General features: G+C 49.0%; 1 protein-coding gene across 3 annotated transcripts in view; it reads left to right on the top strand.

Moving 5' to 3' along the window:
• HSPA12A (heat shock protein family A (Hsp70) member 12A) overlaps positions 1-21,162 on the top strand; it is a 163,875-nt gene that overhangs the window by 137,918 nt on the left and 4,795 nt on the right. For all 3 annotated transcript variants that reach the window (XM_087432670.1, XM_087432671.1, XM_004428106.3), the window contains 6 exons: positions 3,596-3,712; positions 11,940-12,111; positions 15,683-15,769; positions 16,342-16,446; positions 17,197-17,455; positions 20,370-20,473. In XM_087432670.1, coding sequence (XP_087288796.1) covers positions 3,596-3,712; positions 11,940-12,111; positions 15,683-15,769; positions 16,342-16,446; positions 17,197-17,455; positions 20,370-20,473 — 844 coding nt within the window. The remainder of the gene's footprint in view (positions 1-3,595; positions 3,713-11,939; positions 12,112-15,682; positions 15,770-16,341; positions 16,447-17,196; positions 17,456-20,369; positions 20,474-21,162) is intronic.

Below are 21,162 nucleotides of genomic sequence, written 5' to 3'. Positions count from 1 at the left end.
TCAGTCATGTTCAAGCCTCTTCTGTTCAGAGAGTTTAAAATAGCCTGGATGGGGCCGGCCCTGTGGCTTAGCGGTTAAGTGCGTGCTCTCTGATGCTGGCGGCCCGGGTTCGGATCCCGGGCGCACACCGACGCACCGCTTCTCCGGCGACGCTGAGGCCGCGTCCCACATACGGCAACTAGAAAGCTCTGCAACTATGACATACAACTAACTACTGGGGCTTTGGGGTGAAAATAAATAAATAAATCTTTAAAATAGCCTGGATGGTGAGAGGCGGCATGCTTAGAGTCCTTCTCAGCTCACAGCATGCGCTCACCTGCTTTTAAAGCCCAATGCAGACCTGCAAGGCAATAAAACAGGATAAAAAACAAAAACAGAAAAATGGCTGTTTCACGTTGGCCTAAAGCAGAGATGTTTTTTTAAAACATGTCAAAAAAAAGTTTACTAAATGTACTTAACACTCCTGAACTGTACACTTAAAAATGGTTAGGACGGTTAATTTTATGTTACATGGATTTTATCACAATTAAAAATGAAAAAATTTTAAAAGGAAAAAGAAAGTTTACTGATGAAAGAGGAAGTTATTTCAGTGAGAGGCTGAGTGAGTCCCAAGAAAACTATTTGAAACAACAAGGAAAAAGGAGACACCTGTCAGGAAAAAAAAAGAAATCGCCAGCCTATTAATCTCCTGAAACGTGTCCCCAGAGCTGAGTGTGATGCAGAAGCGCTTTAGTGTGAGTTTAGGTTTGATTTCAGATTTGTCTGGTGAATGTGGCAACAGAGGGAGGAGAAGGAAGGAAGGAACATTTATCAGAGGTCTTCTCTGGCCTGGACGTTTCGCTGTGTATTCTCATTTAATCTTGCCAGTAATGCCGTGGGTTAGTTTTATCCTCCCCATTTTACAGATGGGAATATTGAGTCTGAGAACTAGTCCAGAGACATATTTTGGCTACATGGACCTGGTGGAAACCTCTGATCTTCAGCCCATCCCATCTATCCACATGGGCCCCACCGGTGTGGTTTAACCTTCACCAAAGGTTAAGGGCAGCATGGTTCTTGCCTAGGTCATGTCGTTCACATCCTTTCCGTCCTGCCAGGAAAACTCCCCTGATCTGCTGGGCTTGCTGTAAGGTAGATGACAGTGACAACGTGGACAGCAACTGCCACCACTGTTAAGTATTAGTGTGGGCCAGGCACTGTTCTAGATACAAGACCACTTGTAACAACTTAGGTAAGACCTTGGCCTTCAGAGTCAAGATGGACCTGGGTCTGGCTCCAAATTTTGACTCTGCCACTTTCTAGCTGTGTAGTCATCAAAAAGATACTGAACATATCTAGGCCTTAGTTTCCCATCTGTACAAAGGGGCACAGTTATTTATTATTATTTTTTTTTCAATTATTTTATTGAGGTCATATTGGTTTATAACATTGGGTAATTTCAGGTGTACATTGTTATATATCAGTTTCTGTATAGACTGCATCGTGCTTACCCCCAATAGTCTAGTTTTTATCTGTCACCATACATATGTGCCCCTTCACCCCTTTTGCCCACCCCCCACCACCCCCATCACCTCTGGTAACCACTAATCTATTCTCTTTATCCATGAGTTTATTTATCTTCCACATGTGAGTGAAATCATATGGTGTTTGTCTTTCTCTGTCTGACTTATTTTGCATAACATAATACTCTCAAGGTCCATCCATGTTGTTGCAAATGGGATGATTTTGTCTTTTTTATGGCTGAATAGTATTCCATTGTGTGTATATATATACCACATCTTTATCTATTCATCACTTGATGGGCACTTGGGTTGATTCCACATCTTGGCTATTGTGAATAGTGCTGCAGTGCACATACGGGTGCATAAATCTCTTTGAATTGTTGATTTCATGTTCTTTGGATAAATATCCAGTAGTGGGATAGCTGGATGGCATGATATTTCTGTTTTTAGTATTTTGAGAAATCTCCATACTGTTTTCCATAGTGACTGCACCAGTTTGCATTCCCACAGCAGTGTAAGAGGATTCCCTTTTCTCTACATCCTCTCCAAAGTTTGTTATTTTTTGTCTTGGTAATTCTAGCCATTCTGACAGGCATAAGGCGATATCTCATTGTAGTTTTGATTTGCATTTCCCTCATAATTAGTGATGTTGAACATCTTTTCATGTGCCTGTTGGCCGTCTGTATATCTTCTTTGGAAAAACGTCTGTGTAGATCCTCTGCCCATTTTTTGATCAGGTTGTTTGTTATTTTGTTGTTGAGTTATATGAGTTCTTTATATATTTTGGAGATTAACCATTTGTTGGATATATGATTTGCAAGTATTTTTTCCCAGTTGGTGGGTTGTCTTTTCGTTTTGTTGATGGTTTCCTTTGCCTTGCAGAAGCTTTTTAGTCTGATGTAGTCCCATTTGTTTATTTTTCCTTTTGTTTCCCTTGCCTAAGTAGACATGGTATTTGAAAAGATGCTGCTAAGACCAATGTCAAAGAGTGTACTGCCTGTATTTTCTTCTAGGAGTTTTATGGTTTCAGGTCTTACATTCAAGTCTTTAAGCCATTTTGAGTTAATTTTTGTGTATGGTGTAAGATAATGGTCTACTTTCATTCTGTTGCATGTGGCTGTCCAGTTTTCCTAACACCATTTATTGAAGAGACTTTCCTTTCTCCATTGTATGTTCTTTGCTCCCTTGTTGAAGATTAGCTGTCCATAGACGTGTAGGTTTATTTCTGGGCTTTCAATTCTGTTCCAGTGATCTGTGTGTCTGTTTTTGTGCCAGTACCTTGCTGTTTTGATTACTATAGCTTTATAGTATATTTTGAAGTCAGGGATTGTGATGCCTCCAGCTTTGTTCTTTTTTTCTCAGAATTGCTTCAGCTATTTGGGGTCTTTTGTTGTTCCATATAAATGTTAGGATTCTTTGTTCTGTTACTGTGAAGAATGTCATTGGGATTCTGATTGGGATGGCATTGAATCCGTAGATTGCTTTAGGTAACGTGGACATTTTAACTATGTTTTTTCTTCCAATCCATGAGCATGAAATATCATTCCATTTCTTTATACCTTCTTCAGTTTCTTTCAATAATGTCTTATAGTTTTCAGTGTATAGGTCTTTCACTACAAGGGGCACAGTTATAATCCCTTCCTAACAGGATTCTTCACTGGGTTAATGGAGGTGAGGTATGCAAAGTGCTTAACAAGGTTATACACTGTAAGCTCTCAGTAAATGTAGCTCTCAGAAAATGATCAATCCTCCCAACAAGTTTATGAGCTAGGTATTCTTATCCGCATTGTACAGATGAGGAAACTGAGGCCTGAGAGGTTGTCACATGCCCAAATTCACATGACTAGGAAGTGGCAAAGGCCTCTGATCTGCTTGCCTCCTGCCTGCCGTCATGTTCAGTGAGTGAAAGGAGCTAGGAGCTCACTGCTTGCTGACTATTCAGAAAACGGACCCTGGTTTGTTCAGGAGGCTGTGGCATAGACGCCCCAAGAGTTCATGGCCAGGAAGCCTGGATTCTCAGCAAAGCCGCAGGAAGCCACGTCCTCAGGGACCAGCTATGTTCACTTGACCTGCTACATTTTCCTTGGCTTTAGGAGCTGAGTGACCAGGCAGGTTCGGACTTTGAGAACTCTGATGTCAGATGGGTCATCACGGTGCCTGCCATCTGGAAACAGCCCGCCAAGCAGTTCATGAGACAAGCTGCCTACCAGGTGAGTGTGGGGGTAGGGGGGTCCAAGATGGCCATGGTGGTGGCTGTCCCCCCTCTCGGTTGTCCCCCAGCATTCACAAGCCTCCTTGGGAGGCAGTGAGGGGTCTCCCACAGGCAGGGAACCAGGAGCCTTCCCATCCCTCAGCTTCCTCCTGCAGGAGGAACAGGGGTCAGACCCAGAGGGGAGGAGCTGGGCTGGGTCTTCCTTCTGGCTTTATGCATTTCCAGGTCGTGTGTCTGCTGTAGATTCTCTGGGACTAGGATTTCAAGCTGGGGCTCAGAGACATTTCTCCATGGGTGAATGGAAGTGAGAACCTCAGGGAAAAGCCTTGGGAAACAAGAATATTTGAATACGGAAGGAATAAAGACAAGGCCAATGGCCACGAACCGGGCAGATCAGCTTGGAGGCTGAAAGCTGCTCATGTGCAGCTGGGAAATAATGGAAAGACAATTGTGCACATCGTGCACATTGTACCTTATGAGCAACGAAGAGCAGGTATGCTCGCCCCAGAGAGGGGTGATGGCTGCCAGACCTGCGTGGTGGCAGACACCCGGATGAGGGCAGTGGCTTGGTGAAGGAGCATGCAAGTCACCATGGCACCAGAGCATTCCAGTGCCAATGGCCAGCCCATCCCTTGTGGGCGCTGAGGGTGCCACAAACCCCCATGGCTTCCAACCTTCACGCTGTTTGCAGACAACTTGTGCCACGACGGGGCTCCCGTGAGAGTCTGCTTCATCGCAAGCATGACTGGCTGTACTGACCTGCTGTTCTGATCCCCAGGACAGAGCAGGCTCCTGTTGTACTTAATCCCCCTCAATGAACGCCCACCCTGGGGCCTGGGTCAACTCTCTGTGCGCTGAGAGCCAGCTTTCAGAGCCTTCAACCTGAGCTGGGCTGGGGAAAGTCACCAGGGTAATAGATGTCCCCTTACCCCTGCCATGCCTCTCAGGAGACAAGCACCTTTTCCAGGGGACATACCTGACGGTGAGTTTGTGGCCACGTGTATGAAGCTTTCCTCTCAAAACATCCACCAAATCAACCCTGAGCACCGGATATAGTGAAATGGCCCTGGGCACCTTGGTGTCGTGAATTGAACTCGATGCCTAGGGCTTTACTCCAGGGGGCAGGTAGAGCTCAAGGAAGGGCAGTGTCCCCTCCTTTCACTCTGTCCCGTTCCCTTCCCTCCCCTGCCCCAGACTGTCTCCTCTGCTCTCCCCTTCCTCTGTTCAGCGTGAGAATCTGGCTCAGTCTATGTATCTGCCAAAAATAGATTTGTTTTTCTAGGGATGAAGGAAGAGGGTGGAAGTTCCAGAAGGAGGCAACTTCTGTAAAAAGGAAGAAACACAAGTGCAGTGTAGCTGTCTACAGAAGCCCTGGGCATCCTGGAGCTTTGCCGTAGTGTCATCCTCAGGCAGTATCTAAAGACGGGACGCCGGGACACGCTGTCTACAAAGACACGGCCCAGCATTCGGAGTTTTTCCCAGGAAGGATACTCAAGATTCATGGTTTTGACTCTCATTTCCCAGCCCACAGGAAGACTTTAGCAACAAATCTGTGACCCGGAAAAGGGTCAGTTCTTATTTTTAGCCTGACGAAGAAAGAGGAGCAATGACTGGTCGATTTGTTAGGGCTGTTGCAGCCCCGGGCCAGCTCCTGCAAGGACTACCTCTCCGAGCGGGTGGCGGAGAGGCATCTTACACTGCCCCCGCCCCAGGAGGAAACCAGGCAGGAGGGGGCGTGGCATCCTCTGGGGTTTGGCAGAATCAAAGTGGCACCTCAGAGAGTAGAAGGGTCAGCAGTTCCTGGTCAGGGCAGATGTGACCAGCGTTGATGGACCTGGGGAATTTGCTTTCTGAAGCGCAGCGACGCTGCAGGCCAGCCTCTCCTCTCGATGCTGTGTAACTTTTGTCTGGTGCAGTGTTCATGCAGCTTAATTTTGGGCCCTTTGTAATTCTGGTTTCATACTTGTGTTCGGTGTATACTCACTGAATGGATTTGAAGATGGCAGGGACTGTTCAGTCATTCTTTATTCACTCATTCATTTAGTCATTGAACAGACCTATGCTGGGGCCTTCTGTGTGCCAGGACTGGGGTAGGCGCTGGATTCATATCCCCTGCGACCAAGACAGGACCTGCTCTCAAGTTGCTCACAGCTCAGTGGTTCACTGAAGTCTTTCGTACTTCCAGGAGAGGGGCAGAGGGTGTGTTAGGGGCACAGTCGCTTTGACAGCTTCTCTGCAGGCTCTCCTGTCTTCTGGGAGAGTCCCCAGGACAAAATGGAAATGAAGCTTGTTATTCTGTGGCCAAAATTAGCATCTCTCCAACTCTCCTTCCTCACTCCCCATTTATTATACAGAATAAGAAAGTTGCCTACCTGTGATGGTTAATTTTATTTGTAAACTTGACTGGGCCAAGGGGTGCCCAGATATTTGGTCAAACATCATTCTGAGTGTTGCTGTGAGGGTGTTTTTGGATGAGATAAACATTTAAATTGATTGACTGATTAAAGCAGATTGCCCTCCCTAAGGTGGGAGGACCTCTTCCAATCAGTTGAAGGCCTGTATAGAACAAAAGCTGAACCTCCCTAGAGTAAGAGGGAATTCCTCCTTCCTGCCTGCCTTCAGACTGGGACATTGGTTTTTTCTTGCGTTTGGACTTGAACTGAAACATCGCCTCTTCCTGGGTCTTGAGCCTGCCGGCAAGGGAACTAACCGTACCATCGGCTCTCCTGGTTCTCCAGCTTGCCGACCGCAGATCTTGGAACTTGTCAGTCTACATAATTGTGTGAGCCAACTCCTTATAATACATCTCTTTCTATATATACATACAGTCACGCGCCACATAACGATGCTTCAGTCAATGATGGGCTGCTATACGACGGTGGTTCCGTGAGATTAGTACCATCTAGTCCAGGTGTGTAGTAGGCTACACCATCTGGGTTTGTGTAAGTACACTCTATGATGTTTGCACAACAGTGAAATCACCTAACAATGCATTTCTCAGAACATATCCCCATTGTTAAGTGACGCATGACTGTACATCCTACTGGTTTTGTTTCTTTGGAGAACCGTTTTGTTTCTCTGGAGAACCCTGACTAATACAGAACCTGAACAAAAAACACAGTTCTTGGCCCAGCCAGCCTCTGAGGTCTAACAGTGCCCACCAACACTTCCACCCAAGGTGCCGCATCAGCCTGGCCTCGGGCGGAAGAGCTGGAAGGAGGAGGTGGAACAGCGCTTCGTCAGGGCAGCTAGGAAACTGGTCCTAGCCACGCTGGTTGCCTGTGGGAAATGGAGCCCCTCCTTCCAGGCCTATCAGAGGCCCCCTGAGCCCAAGTTCATGGCACAGTCACGTGGGGCCTGACCTTCATCCTTCCACCGGCCTGGTGGAGGAGGATGGGGCCTGGATGCAGTGCGGGAGATGGGGCAGCATCTCCCATGGGAGAGGCAGAATGTGGATGGAGTGGATGGTTCCGGGGCCTCTGCTCAGAGGTCTGTGAGTGAGGGCTGCAGAGCACTTTAGACAGATACAGTTTATCTGTGAAACTCCAAACTCTTGTGTCAAGTGCATATTGAAAAAGTGGGTTAAATCTCCATCTTTTATAATTCACAGCCTTGGGACATCTTTAGACTCTTGACGAGCATTCAGTGAAAAGATGGTAGCAGAAAGAACAGCTGAGCCCTCTTCTGACACCTTCAGAAAAGACCTAGAATGGGAGATAGTCCCCAGTCTTGAGAGCATCATGGATAGGAAACAGTCCAGTTTATTTCTAGAGGCATTTTGCCTAAAATGTGTAGCTCTGGTAGGTTCCAGAAACCTGTTACATAATGATGTTCCCCTACGTACAATGATCTCATCTAACACAGAGTTGCAGCTTGCCTTTGCCTCGCTTTCTGAACAAACTGCAGTGAAAAATAATCATATCAGGAGAAAAAAAACGGCCACCTCATGACAGTCAGAACTGGTGCAGCTGTAGCCCTTTGCAGCTTGACACCAGGCCAGCAGAGCGCTCGGCCTCTCTGGCCATTTTTCTCAGCTGTGGACACAGTCCCTGGTGGGTCTCCCTAGCCAAGTGCAGGGCCGAGAAGCAGAGGTTGGTGTAAACACCCCCTTCTGACCCTGGGCTCCCTGGAGTGCGGTTTCCTCCCCCACCTGCTCCCTTGTGACCACGAGGCAGCCCTCTAAAAAACTACTACGATGGTGCTCCTGCTGTCCCAGATTCACGGAGGAGTCAAATGGGCTAGCGTCCTCTTGGTTCGGACACTTTCTGTTTGTGGAGTCCCCCGGTCACATCTGCGGAATGCTCTCGTTCAGTGTCACAGAGACGAGGGCCAGGAAATTGCAGAATAGAGGCTGGCTCTATTCAGCCAAGGATAAAGGATGGTCAATTCATCTGCTGCCCTCTGAGCACCAACTATGTGCTTCGGGCAAGAAGACCTGACTGCTGCCCTTAGGAAACGTACCATCTCACAGGAGAGGCCAGACATGTCAGCATCCATCTATAGTTGGAGACAGTGTGCTAAGTGCTCTGCTGGGCCGATGGAGGGAGAGCTCACATCCACCGGAACAGTAGCCAGGAGATACCAGCTCCAGAGGCCAAGTTAGCAAAAGCAGTGCTCTCCTGCTTTGGTTGACCGTGGCCTGATCCCAGGCCAATAGACCCCAGGTCTCCTGACAGCTGCCAGGCCAGAGGGCTTCTGCTGAGAAGACTAAGTGTTTATGCAGAAACAAAGCTTACACTTCCAGGCCCTGGATCCTTCTGCCCAGAGACAAAGACATCTGGGTTTTTGAGAGTGATGGATTCTTTCGCATTTCCTCCTTTTCTTGGAGTCCACAAGCAGCTGGGACCCCTCCTGGGGAGATGTAATCTACACAGAGCCAGCTGCCTCCTCTTGCCTCTCCCCCTCAGCTCTCCACTGTGGCCTCCCTGCGAGTTTGCTGGTGGGGACATGGCCCCTCGTTCTCACTGGAGAGCGTGACAGGGGCTGGTTCAAGCAAAGGAGTGTGGGTACTTTGTCCTGGGCCTCCCAGACACTGCCGGACCCCTGCCCTCTGGTTTGGGGTGTTCTTCACCTCCGCTGTCTGTATCTTCCCCCGAGTACCATGGGGAACCCCCATGGAAATGGCTCAAAGCTTTTGCTGTGGATCTGAGGCCAGCCCAGCTGGGGAGGGACAGATGAGAGGCTTCACTTGAGGGGTGCAGCCACGCTCTTCAGGGCACTCGAGTCAGCCTGTGTGTCTTACGTCTTTGGGATGTGGGAGACCCAGCAGGGCATTGACTTGCTGGATCGTGTCAGTCACACCCCAGGCACATTTGGACACCCTCAAGTTGTATACTGTTACTCAAGGCTCTTCACTCCTCTGGACTTCTTGATTTGATTTTCTGCATAGATATTTCACATAAGTCAGAGTTCCTGCTCAGAATTTCAGGCAAGGTGTGGAGAGGAAAGAGGTTCCTGCTCCTCGCTCTCCCCTCCCGTCCCCCATTCCCAGGCTCAGGCCTGGCTGCTCCAGGACTGCCACGTGGGAGCCACCTGGCAGGTCGACCTCCCAGGGGAACATGATGATGTAATGTGCCTTTTTTTTTTTTGGTGAGGAAGATGAGCCCTGAGCTAACATCTGTTGCCAATCCTCCTCTTTTTGCTGAGGAAGATTCGCTCTGGGCTAACATCTGTGCCCATCTTCCTCTACTTTACTTTACATGTGGGATGCCTGCCACAGCGTGGCTTGATAAGCAGTGCATAGGTCCACGCCTGGGATCCGAACCTGCAAACCCTGGGCTGCTGAAGTGGAGCACATGAACTTAACCACTATGCCACCGGGCTGGCCCCAGTAATGTGCCTTTTGAGTGGGCAGAGCCTTGACCTTTCCTCCTTCACACTGAGTCCCTGGTGCCACTCTGGTGCTCTACTTGTCTGCCCCCGCCCAAATTTATTTTCCATTCTGAACTTTGGAAGAGTCTTATTCATCTAGGGCTGGCTCTTTATTTGTAGCTCGTCTTTCCTTTGTCCTCATCCCATGTTGTGGAAGCTGGGCCTGTTAGCTTCTATTCTAGGAGGTCCTTGACTTAACAAACCCAAGATGGAAAAATCAGTTTGCGAGAGCTGTTCTGTAGAGGGCGCTCCTCTTGGTTTTATTTTGGATTTCTTCTGAGATCCTGGGGATTAAGGTTCAGAGGTTTTGCCATTCGTGATGGCACTTCTCCTGTGTAACCCATGTCCTCTTTCACTGGGCACTGTGACCTTCAGCTATCTTTGTGCTAAGGATGTCTGACGTGATCCTCTGAGAACGTGAGGCTGGGGGCGGGGGGCTTTTAATCTCTTGAATAGGGAGTAGGGGGACATCTTGTCATACATCTGTGTCAGTGGCCTGTTGACCCATGTTAGCTAAGGGCAGAGCTGGCCTCTCTGACCCGGGGACCGAGGTGATGGGCATAGATGCTGCCTCTGTGGTTGGCGGCAGCCAAGGGTACCAGGCTGTAAGGAGGCAGGTTCCCTGTGGATGGAGTGGGACGTGTGCACAGTTCCAGTCCGGTTTTCTAAAGGTCAGTCATCCAGAAGGGGTTCTACCACTTGTCGTGAGGCATTCAGTATTGGCAAAGTGGAGACTTTCAGTCACCTGCCTGCTGATGGTATCTCGTTAAGATGTAATTAATTGGTTCATTTTGGGTATAGTAATCACAGAGAATTAATGACTGCAAGTATAGGCAGTGCTGATCCAGAGTAAATGAGTAAAAGGATTGCACCTTTAAACCAGTTGAGGAGGGAGTGCTGGAGTATTAGAGGCCCCCGGGGAGTTTTGTCCGAGTACAGAGGCCTGGGCGCCACCCCAGGAACTGGAGTTCCTGAGAGCAGGAGAGCTCAGAAGCCATTAAAGAGCTGGTCTGCACGCTCGAGACCTGGGCCTGGGCTTGCTCTGCCACTTACGGTGGGATAACTGTCCTGGTTTTAGCACTGAAAGTCCCCTGTCCCAGGAAACCCGGGACAGTGGGTCACCCTACCTCTCTGGGCCTTGGCTTCCTTCTGCATACGGTGATGGAGTTGGACAAAAGGCATTTCTGATATTCTAACCTGAACCCCCCTCCCCTCCTTGTCCAATAATTGACCCTCCTAAGCCCCTTCAGCCTGTGACCCTAGGCGGCTTCTCCTGGTGAGAGGTCATTGTACATGTGTGACATTAGGCAACCTTCTGTCCCTGGTCTACAGGATGAGTCCACTAACCTCACGGGCCTGGCGTAGAACTGGGGGTCTTCTCCCAAGTGAGTGCGGCACGAGGGCGGCATCCAGGGTTCCCTAGGAAACAACGACAAAGACAAACACAGCAGTGATGGAGACGGAACGTGCTTCTGTTCTCCATCGTGCTGGCAACCAAGGAAACCCCGTGGGCTTGAAAAGCTTCAGCGAGGAGGCGAGACCTCCTGCTCTAGTTGAAGGCCGCGAGAGGTGGCAGGGACCTTCTAGAGGCCAAGCCAGGCTCGTTTCTCTGAGCACCCTTGGGAAGGTGGTTCTGGAGCCTCCTGGGCTGGCCCTTCTTATGGTCTGGAGGCACTGTGACTGGCACAAGCCAGATGTCACAGAGCAGAAGCATTTCTGCTGTTAAAGGGATACAGGCTTTGAATAGGATACTGCCAGCTGCCTCTCGACCCACACCCTAGAAAGTGAGGGGGTCTGTGGGGTTCTGGGAGGGGCTTTCTCCTGGGGCCCTCCTGGTGCTCTGGAGATAACAGGTGAGGTTCCCAAACAGCAAAATCAGATGCTTGCCTAGCTGAGGTCCAGCAATGGCCCGTTTGTTTCGTAGGCCACCAAAGATTGGGGTTTGCTCCGACTCGGTCAGGCCATGTGGCCGGTTGTAACCGGAAACAGACCATCTGCCTTCCCTCCTGTAATGGTTTTCAAAGTTTTAGGGCCTTTCCTCCTCCATGCTTCTCAGTCCTGGGCCAAGCAAGCCCCAAATGCAAGAGGCCCTGTGGCCCAGAGAGCCTTGCGTTTCTCAGGGGTGCTTGTATGTTTCCTTTGGCCACTCCGTGGTGTTTGGGTATCTGGCTTGGGGCCCAGCACCCGATCACCCCCAATTTTAAGCCCTGCAGAGGCCTGTGAATTGGGAGTGAATTTCCCAAACAAGCAGAGCGTAAGTGTCCCTTCCTTGGGCATACCAGCCCAAGGCATGGGTGTCCTCGGAGCTGTCCCGTCCAGGGACCTGAGTCCCAGCCTCTGCTTCTGTCTTCCAGGCAGGCCTGGCCTCCCCCGAGAACTCGGAGCAGCTCATCATAGCCCTGGAGCCCGAGGCGGCCTCCATCTACTGCCGGAAGCTGCGACTGCACCAGATGATCGAGCTGAGCAGCAAGGCGGTGGTCAATGGGTACAGCTCCAGTGATACAGTAGGAGCTGGGTTTGCACAGGGTACCTCCTGCTCTCTCTCTCCCCCTCCCTGCGCTCTCCCCTCCCGCCCCCTGCATGTTTCTCTGCCTCTGATTATTTAAAGACACCTAGCGCTGTAAAGAATCAAGATGCTCTTGGAGGAGGTTTGCTTTAAGCACCTCTGTGTTCAGCCCCACTACCTGGCCCCACCAAGGACCCCCCTAAACTCAGCCATCGTTACCTTGGTTCATCACCCACCCACGTGCCTTAGGAGGGGGAGTGCGCGTCTCTCCAAGAACCTGAAGGTGGCCTGAAAGCAGTCCTTGGCTTTGCATTTTACTAGGCTCCTAATCTTTCCTGTGTATTAACTGATTCTTGATCTAATCCCCTTGCCTGTTATTAATTGCTCCATCAAGACTGTTGACTTATTGCTGACTCACTCATTGGGCTGCTTCTGTGTGATGAGCTCATTATGTGTCTTAGCCATAAACCCGGGAGAGTTTAAACCACAGATGAAAAAGGCTGACTTGTCCTTGACCTGTTGGTGCTCATTTAGCTGTGGGAAGGAGCACCGCCTAGGGAGACCCAGGATGGAGCTTTTCCCCCTTAATATTTACCAGTATGCAAGTTGGTCACAATCTTGGTCCCCAGAACTACTTTCCCTGGTATCCAGGGCTCTGTGGGTCTGTCCAGGGTCATGGGGTTTGCAGATACCCTGGGTCAGGGTCAAAGCCACCAATGTGAATGGGTGTGGGTGCTAATCGGGAGCAGGGTAGGGGTGGCACTGTGCACACAGCTCTGAGCCCCGTTCCCAGATGAGGGCCTCGGGGGCAGACACCCACCCACCCCCCATGCCCACCCCATCCTGCCCTGGAAGGCGTGGGAGGAGGAGAGGGTGATGTTAGTGAGGACTGTCTCCGCTGTTACCCCACGGCCTTGTCTCCACATTGTCCTTGGTCCCCACACCGGAGCCTGTCTCTGCACACCCCGAGGCGCTGGGGCCAGGCTCACCCTTAGCAGGCGCACATTCCTGCCTAGACGGTGCTGAGCCGTTTCCTCCAGGCCTCTTCACAGGGTGACTGTCCCAGAGGCCACTGCTCTGCATTTTCAACCTGAGATTGAGGAATCTGTGAACCTCAGCCACAGGACAGTGGCAAAACATTCGCTTGTCAGCAGCCTGCCCGTGGCTGTGTGTCAGCACCTCAGATCTGATTCATCCAGAATGAATGGAAACAGGCTTCCCTTTAAATCTGAGGGCTTTTTTCTAAAATGCTTGGCCTCTCCCAAGCATGCCGAGGCTAGCCTTACTGCTAGCTAAATCAAGTGCTTTAATGTCCTAAACACTCAGGACAGTATATTTATTTAAATTTCCTTCCCCATTGTTTTAATTGGAAAAAAGAGGACTGACTGACTGGGCTTTATACTTACATGCTGATTCTTGCTCAGCTTGTTCATAAACAGAAATTCCCGTCAGAATTGGCTAAGTCTAGACAGCCCTTCTTAATACTCCTTCCGGATAACACTCATATCTGAGGGGGATGCCTGGTTTTGAATGCTTGCTCAGTTTTGGGGTTTCTTTCCTTTAAAATATCCTGTCTACCCCACACTGCTCTGTGACTGTGCCCCGTGTCTTGTAGAATTTGCTGTTGTCTCATGTGCTCAGAGGGTGTTTGGTTTTTGAAATCCTCAAACTGTTGGCCACCAGCCTTCAGAAGGGCAGTGAGGCAGAGGTTCTGTCTTGGCCTTGCTGTGCAGTTAGAACCTCTCTCCCAGGAGGAGGGGGTGCTGTCTGGGAGGCCTGGCAGAGCACTTCCTCAGGAGCACCCAGGATGGCGTGAGTGCCCTGAGACCCCCGGGCCATTCTGCGCCTCCTGATGTTCCCTCATGATGGTGCCCGGTGGACACCTCTGAGGAGAATGGAGCCCGTACTCTGCCCCCAGCACCGCAGGGTTTGCTGTCGGTATTATTTTACTCCAAGAAGATTTAATGAGATTAGTAAAGGATACATTTTTCACAATCTTAGGCTTAATTTGCCTAAAAAGTGGGATAATTTTTTGAGAGCTCAGAAAAGGTTTTATTAACCCCGCTTGGCCGTTCTTTATGAACGCCATTTTGTTAGCCATCTAGATTGTTTTAGAAAACCAAGTGTGCACCACAGAGTCTGTAGTATAAATGTAGTGCTGGCCGAGGAGAGAAGCCCCGAGTTTGGGGACCCCTCCCAGGCCTGCAGAAACTCTTTACTTGGGGTCGGACGGCCTCTCCACTACAGACCAGGGCCCAGGGAACTTAGAGCTGGCGGGGGTTTGCCATGCTAATCCCCAGAGAAGACGCTGTTTTGCAAACACTGTGCTCCTTGCTGAAAGAGGCTAGAGGGTCAAGGGTCCTTTATTGGATAACCGGCAACAGAAGGATTTGTAGGGCAATTCAAAGTCAGCAGCACTTGCTTAGGGACTAAAAAAATTGGTGGGGCAAGACGGGGGGGAGCCGCAGAGCAGTGGACTGCGCCTGCACCTGTAAAATCGAGTTGCTCTAAATCATTCATGGCCATTTGTTGGGTACCGGGCTCATCCTCAGTGCTCTCCCTTGATCACCTACTGTGTGCTAGTGTCACACTGGGTGCTGAGGAGAAATCAGAGAACTGGTCCCTGCTCTGCCTGTGAGGAGCTTAGCCCAAGTATTATCATCCCCGTGTTATGGATGAGGAAACTGAGGCCCAGAGCGGTTAATGATTTGTCCAGATTCCTGTGCCCTGCTGCTTCCCAGGTACCTCTCAGCACCTTTCCCATCTCTTACCATTGTAGTCTGCTTTTTCAGACTTCACTGTAGATTGTTGAACCTCAAAGCAGGCATGAGGGCCTGTGGTCCGAGGGTTAATTTTGGGCTGCCAGACAGAGTCGTGGGAACTGCAAGTCCCTTAACCTCCCTGACCTGGTGTCCTCATCTGGACATAGGACGATGGTTTGTGCCCTGTCTGCCCCACGGGGTTATCAGGGAGGCCTCCAGGAGATGAAATACCCCACGCGAGGCGTCACAGCTGCTAAGCACCTGGAGCCACAGCCAGGTTGTCCTGCAGTGTTCAGGAAAAAGGCAGCACTGGGCTTTTGCTGGGTTCAGACGCGCCACCTTGTGGCTGAAGAGCATATTGGCTTCAACAGGGTCAGGAAATCGCTTTGGACCTGTGTTTATCCAGGATCCACTTAGGAAAACACCCCATATTCCTTGTATCAGGCAAAGTTCCTGGATGTGAAATTGTTTAATCACGTGTACTGCAGGCTGCTTGGCAGAGGCTTCCCCTGGGGCAGCAAAGCCAGGAAACTGACCGATGTTATTAACCCGTTCCACAAAAAATGTCATTGGAGAAAGATCTCATCAGGGAGAGCTTTTCAGCAGGGCACAGGCCAACACTGCCATGCAGATGATGGCTGGTGGAAATAGCTACTGCTCTGGAAGGGCTGGCTTTGTGATTCCCGATGCATTTATGTAATCATTTTGGTTGAGTATCACTGAATGTTCCATCCCGAAACCTCCTGCTGTTGCCTCCACTGATTGCAGATGACTGCTTGCTTTTTCATGCTTTTTTACCCGTCGTCACTTTCTTTCCGTTGGCCCCTAGCTAAGGAACACGTACGGCGTAATCGGCAGAGTCGGACCTTTTTGGTGGAGAACGTCATAGGAGAAATCTGGTCCGAGCTGGAGGAAGGTAGTGTCCTTGAGTGTCTTTTGCCCTTGCTGGATCTTTTTTTGTGCTGCTGGCAAAAATGCATTCCTATTTGTTCCTTTTGCACTTTTGGAAAATGTTCAAAATCAGTTAGTTTTAAAGACCACTCACCCAAGGAGAGCTCTTTTGTAGCTATAATTTTGCATGTTGTAAAGCCATATAGACTCTTCAGAAGAGAGGTAGGAAATGGAACTCACTGGTTCCAGAGTAAGTCTTCTGTTAAACAGCAGTCTGTTTTATGGTGCCATTAACTTGGCAGCAAGTTGTCCACTTGTACATGCCAGGTATGCAGCAGGGTGTGACATGAATGCTTTAGTCTTAAAGATGCCCTCACTTGGGTTCTTTATCATCCATGCTAACCATCACTCCTGGGAAGACATTATTGCATTCTCTTTAGTCATGGATAACTCGCTGTGCAGCTAATTAACAAAACCATTGTACTAATGAGAAGTGTTGACGGCACTTAGGTGGGTACACCGAGTCGTCACCCGCCAGCTTGTTTCAGGATGGGGTTGACAAGCGGCCCATGTAAAGGATGGTTGTTTTTGTACCAGGTGACAAGTATGTGGTTGTGGACAGTGGCGGTGGCACAGTAGACTTGACAGTCCATCAGATACGGTTACCAGAGGGACACCTTAAAGAACTGTATAAAGCAACAGGTGAGCCCCTGCATGGCTGATTTTCTCACACCTGAGCCATTTCACCCGTATCAGATTTCCCTCGGCATTTCCTTCTCTCAATGTGGGATTGAGACAGGAGAGGATACCGAAGCTTCTGTGACACTGGAGAGCCAAAGGCAGTTAAATGTTCTTAAAACACAAACCACTGTACCTTTAGTGTAAAGTGAGCCTGTTTCAGATCCTGGCCAAGGGAGTTTGTTTCTGAAAGTTCTGGAAGGATGTGTTGTAACCTGATGTCACCTATGATTGAGTGCTATGATTAAGCCTTCTAGGGAGGTCCCAGGACACCAGGTCTTGGATCAAGATTGCCAAAGCAGACAACAGGCTCCTTCCCTTGGTGGGGGTGGGGATGATGAGTAATTAGTAGGTCGCAGGGACGAGGCGAGGCCTGCTGGTTATCCAGAGCCTGTCCTTGGATTTCTTGGGTGGGAATACCATGATGCTCCTAGTTAGGTAAATGTCTTGATTTTATTTAAAGTGTAATTGATTTTAAACAGATTGTTGACGAGTGATTTCTATAAGAAAAGGTTTCTCCACATGGAATGAGAAGAACCTAAGAGTTTTAAGGTGTAAGTGAAAACACATAGCTGCTGTCTGCTTGCTGAGCGGGTCCAAGTTAGTGCTACTTTGTGTTTGAGAGAAGAACACAGGATACGCTGTCTCTCAGACCTTGGATGCAGTTTCTGAGTGTTTTTAACATGGTGGGCTCCCATTCTGTTCTCGACTCAGGTGGACCCTATGGCTCCTTAGGAGTAGATTATGAATTTGAGAAGCTTCTGTGTAAAATATTTGGAGAGGATTTTATCGAACAATTCAAAATCAAGCGACCTGCAGCCTGGGTTGACTTAATGATCGCGTTTGAGTCTCGCAAAAGGGCGGCTGCCCCGGACCGAACGAACCCGCTGAACATCACCCTGCCCTTCTCCTTCATCGACTACTACAAGAAGTTCCGTGGGCACAGTGTGGAGCACGCCTTGAGGAAGAGCAAGTGAGTTGGGCTCACATTTGGCTCAGGACGTTCCAGGGGGTGGGTCATGTTGATGAGAGGGAGGAAGGGGGGTGTGGACTCTGGGTTCCAATCCTACATACTCACTGTTTGACCTTGGGCAAGTGATTCGACTTCTCTGTTCCTCAGTTTTTTCATCTGGAAAATGGGGATGTTCATTCCACTTACTTCAAAGGGTTGTTGTGAGGAGGAAATGAATTCATATATGTTAGGTGCTTAGCATAATCCCTAGAATCTGGAAAGCAGTATTTATGTGTTAGCTGTTATTATGTACTAAAAAATACAAGCTTTATGAAAGCAGGGAATTTTGTCTGTTTTGGCCTCTGCCGTATCCCCAGCATCTACAGCAGAACCTGGTACGTACCTAGCAGGTGCTCAGTCAATAGTTGTTGAATGAATCCCATGGGAGTCTGAGTTCCCTGCTTCTCTGCATTTCTTGGCTGCAGGCAAGTGTTTGTAGCTCAGCTTGTTGCAAAATGAACATATTTCGAAGATGTTTTAAAGCTGAATTAAAAAAAATAATAGATGAAAATCATAGATTACTAAAAATCTTTTTATAGTGGGAAAATTTCAAACATTTACTGTGTAAAATGAACCTCATTATCCAGCCTCAACAGGTGTCAGTTCCTGGCCAGTCTAAATCCTCATCCACCCTCCCCCAATTATTTTAAAGCAAATCTCAGATTATTGTCTAATCCATAAACATGTCAGTATATATCTCTAAAGGAGATAAATTTAAAATCATAGCCACAATACGAGTATCACACTTAAAATTAGTAATTTTTCAATATCATCAAATACCCAGTTAACATTAAAATTTTTCTGATTGTCTCATAATTTTTTTTCAGATTGCATTAGCGTTTAACTGATGGCTATACATAGCAATGATCTGATATGCCTCTTAAGGCCCATTTAATATATAGGTTCCCTCTCCTGTTTTTTTCTTGCAATTTATTAGATGACAAAGCTGACTGTTTGTCCTGTAGTTTCCTACAGTCTGGGTTTTGTTCAGTGCATGCCTACATCATGTGTCCTTCTGTCCCCTGCTATTTTTCTTACAAATTGACAGATTGAGCTAGAGGTTTGATTCAAGTCTGAGTTTTGGGCATGTCTACTTCCTGGGTGGTAGTATTTCCAACTGCATCACATCAGGGGACACATCGTGTTTGCTTGTGATGTTAGCAGTCACGGATGATCATTGCTTAGGCCTTAATTTAAGGGGTGGCCCTGTAGTTATCTCCCTTAGTCTGTCACTTCTTCTGCATTTATTCACCAGAATACTTCTGTAGAGAGAAACTTTTCTCCTCAACGGTTTGGTTGCCCTGAAGTACAGTTCATATAGGAAAAACAGGACAACTCTTGGTTCTTTCCTTCCATGTATAAGTTTTTGGTTAAGAAAAAAATTGTTGACTTCCTAGCATCCTCCAAAGTGAAAAATGAATTTTTTTCTTTTGCGGGGGCACAAGGCAGGGAGTATCGTTAAGAATTCAGGCGTTTAAGCATATATGATGTATTTAAGCCATGGCAGTTATATCCTTATTGATGCTCAAATTGTCCCATCCTGACCAGTAGGAGCCTCTTGAGGTTGGCTCCTGAGTCCGTTGACGTGACATCTGTGGTCTTTGACAGTCTTGACCTTCTGGTGTGTGGAGATGCTCCTGGCTCATCTTGTATGTTCTCTACCCCAGACGTGCAGTGGGCTATTTCTCTAAGAAGCCCTGATTCCTTTTAGTGGGAAACAAATTCTAGTTGATTCCAGGTCATCTTGCCCTTGGAGCAGGGTCCTAGCTGCTAGGCCGATGTTCTCTCTGTCCCCAGAGAGAACCTGCTCCCTTGGTCCCCCGAGAGGCACCTGTTCCGAGTTGAATCCCAAGTCCTGCCTGCACAGTTCTGGGGCCTGCCAGCTCTCCTCCTGGGGAGACTGGCCGCGGCCAGCCATGGGGTCATCCGCAACGCACCACACTGTCCTCTGGCCTAGACCATGGAAAGAATTCCTGGACTGGGAGGCCTGGCAGAATCTAGAATGCGATGCTGGTAAGCAGCTGGTGTGTGTTTCGCTTCAGGGATGGAGACACTTTGCTCAGCCCCTTTGAACTTGAGAACGGGCCGGGCACACACTGCAATAAACAGTCCCCGGTGTTCCCTTAGTGCCAGGAAGTTTCCAAAGTGTTTCCACAGACATGGTATTTAACTTTGTCTTCACAACAACCTCTGCGAGGGAGGCAAGGCAAGTGGTATTAGCCTTGATTTTCAGACAAGAAGACTGGGCCTCATAGAAAATGTAGGTCAACTTGCCCAAAGTCCTGTAGCTACTAAGTGGTGGAGGCCAGGCTGGAGCCCAGCCATCCAGACTCCCTGTGCAGTGCTCTTTCTGTTCTGTTCCACGCCGCTGCTTTGGACATGCTGCACCCTTGATAGAGCCGCTGCTTTGGACATGCTGCAGCTTTGATAGAGACAGTGAGGGGCATCTGGTCACATCAGGCTTATCACCATCATGGGACACGTGCCTGCAGGGCAGAGGGAAATGTACCTGAGCACACGGGTTTGTAGCCTTATGTAGCAAGCAGTACAGTGGACACATCCTATGAGCCTTTAACAGACATCCAAGAGAGAGAGTGATCCCTTGATTTATCTCCTTGTCTTCTGTACTAGACTTTGGCTTCCACTGCCCCAGGGCAAGGTTGGCCACAGCGAAAAGCAAAGAGAAACAGAGAGGCTATGTCTTAGCTTTTGGGCTTCTAAGGGTCCAGGTCTTGGCAGTTTACATATTTCCAAGGACTTTCAAACCCCTTTCTGCCCTTTTTAGATGTGACAGCTATTCTGCCAGGGCCCATGTCTGTGCAGATTAGTTGGGGTATCCTTTATACACTCACTGCCCGTTTCGCAACCCCCACAGTGTGGATTTTGTGAAGTGGTCCTCGCAGGGGATGCTGAGGATGAGTCCAGATGCCATGAATGCCCTTTTTAAGCCAACCATCGACAGCATCATTGAGCATCTCCGTAAGTATCAGCCAGAGCTCGGCCACTCAGTGTGGCGGAGCCAAGAACAGGGACTGACTTTTCCAGCATCACCAACCAGTGCATGCGAAGCCAGGGCGGCACAGGGCCCGGAGCCGGGCAGCATAGGCCAGACCCAGCACGATGGACAGGGCCTGGGCACGTATGAGGGAGGTTGCTGGGCACAGGCTCTGGATCCCTCCCCTCAGGTACTGAAAGCAGCCGAGAGCCTGTTCTCACCTGGGCTTTCAGTTTGGCTTCAAAAGTCAGAGAGCTGGGAGCTCTGCAGCAATATTATCCTCGAGCCCCAGGCCCTAGGGAATGTGTGGTCTTTGCTTTATCAGGAAAAATTAGGAACCATAACCCTTGCCGGGGAGGAGGAACTGTTGTGTGAACCAAAGAAAGATCTCCCACCAGGAGAATCAGAACAAACAGCACTGGCCACGCCATTATCCTGCCACGTGGCCCTCACCCAGGGACACAGAGTAGACACACCGGGGACCATTTTCAGTATCCAGGCCTCCCATCCACTTCCTACCACTCCCCTACCAAACCAGAACCCCTGGGGTGGGATGGGATTTCTATGAAAACCAAAGAATATTATTTATAATAGCCTGCCTTGACTTACCTAACAGAACCACAGGTTGGGAGAGTGTGAGGAGTATTCATTTACGTATAACAAATCACTACTT

This window comes from Ceratotherium simum, chromosome 6, assembly GCF_057802395.1.
Source record: "Ceratotherium simum simum isolate JZ-2026a chromosome 6, ASM5780239v1, whole genome shotgun sequence".
In the NCBI taxonomy this organism is placed as follows: domain Eukaryota; kingdom Metazoa; phylum Chordata; class Mammalia; order Perissodactyla; family Rhinocerotidae; genus Ceratotherium; species Ceratotherium simum.
The sequence above is the reverse complement of the archived record's forward strand: the minus strand, read 5'-3'. Positions and strand labels throughout refer to the sequence as shown.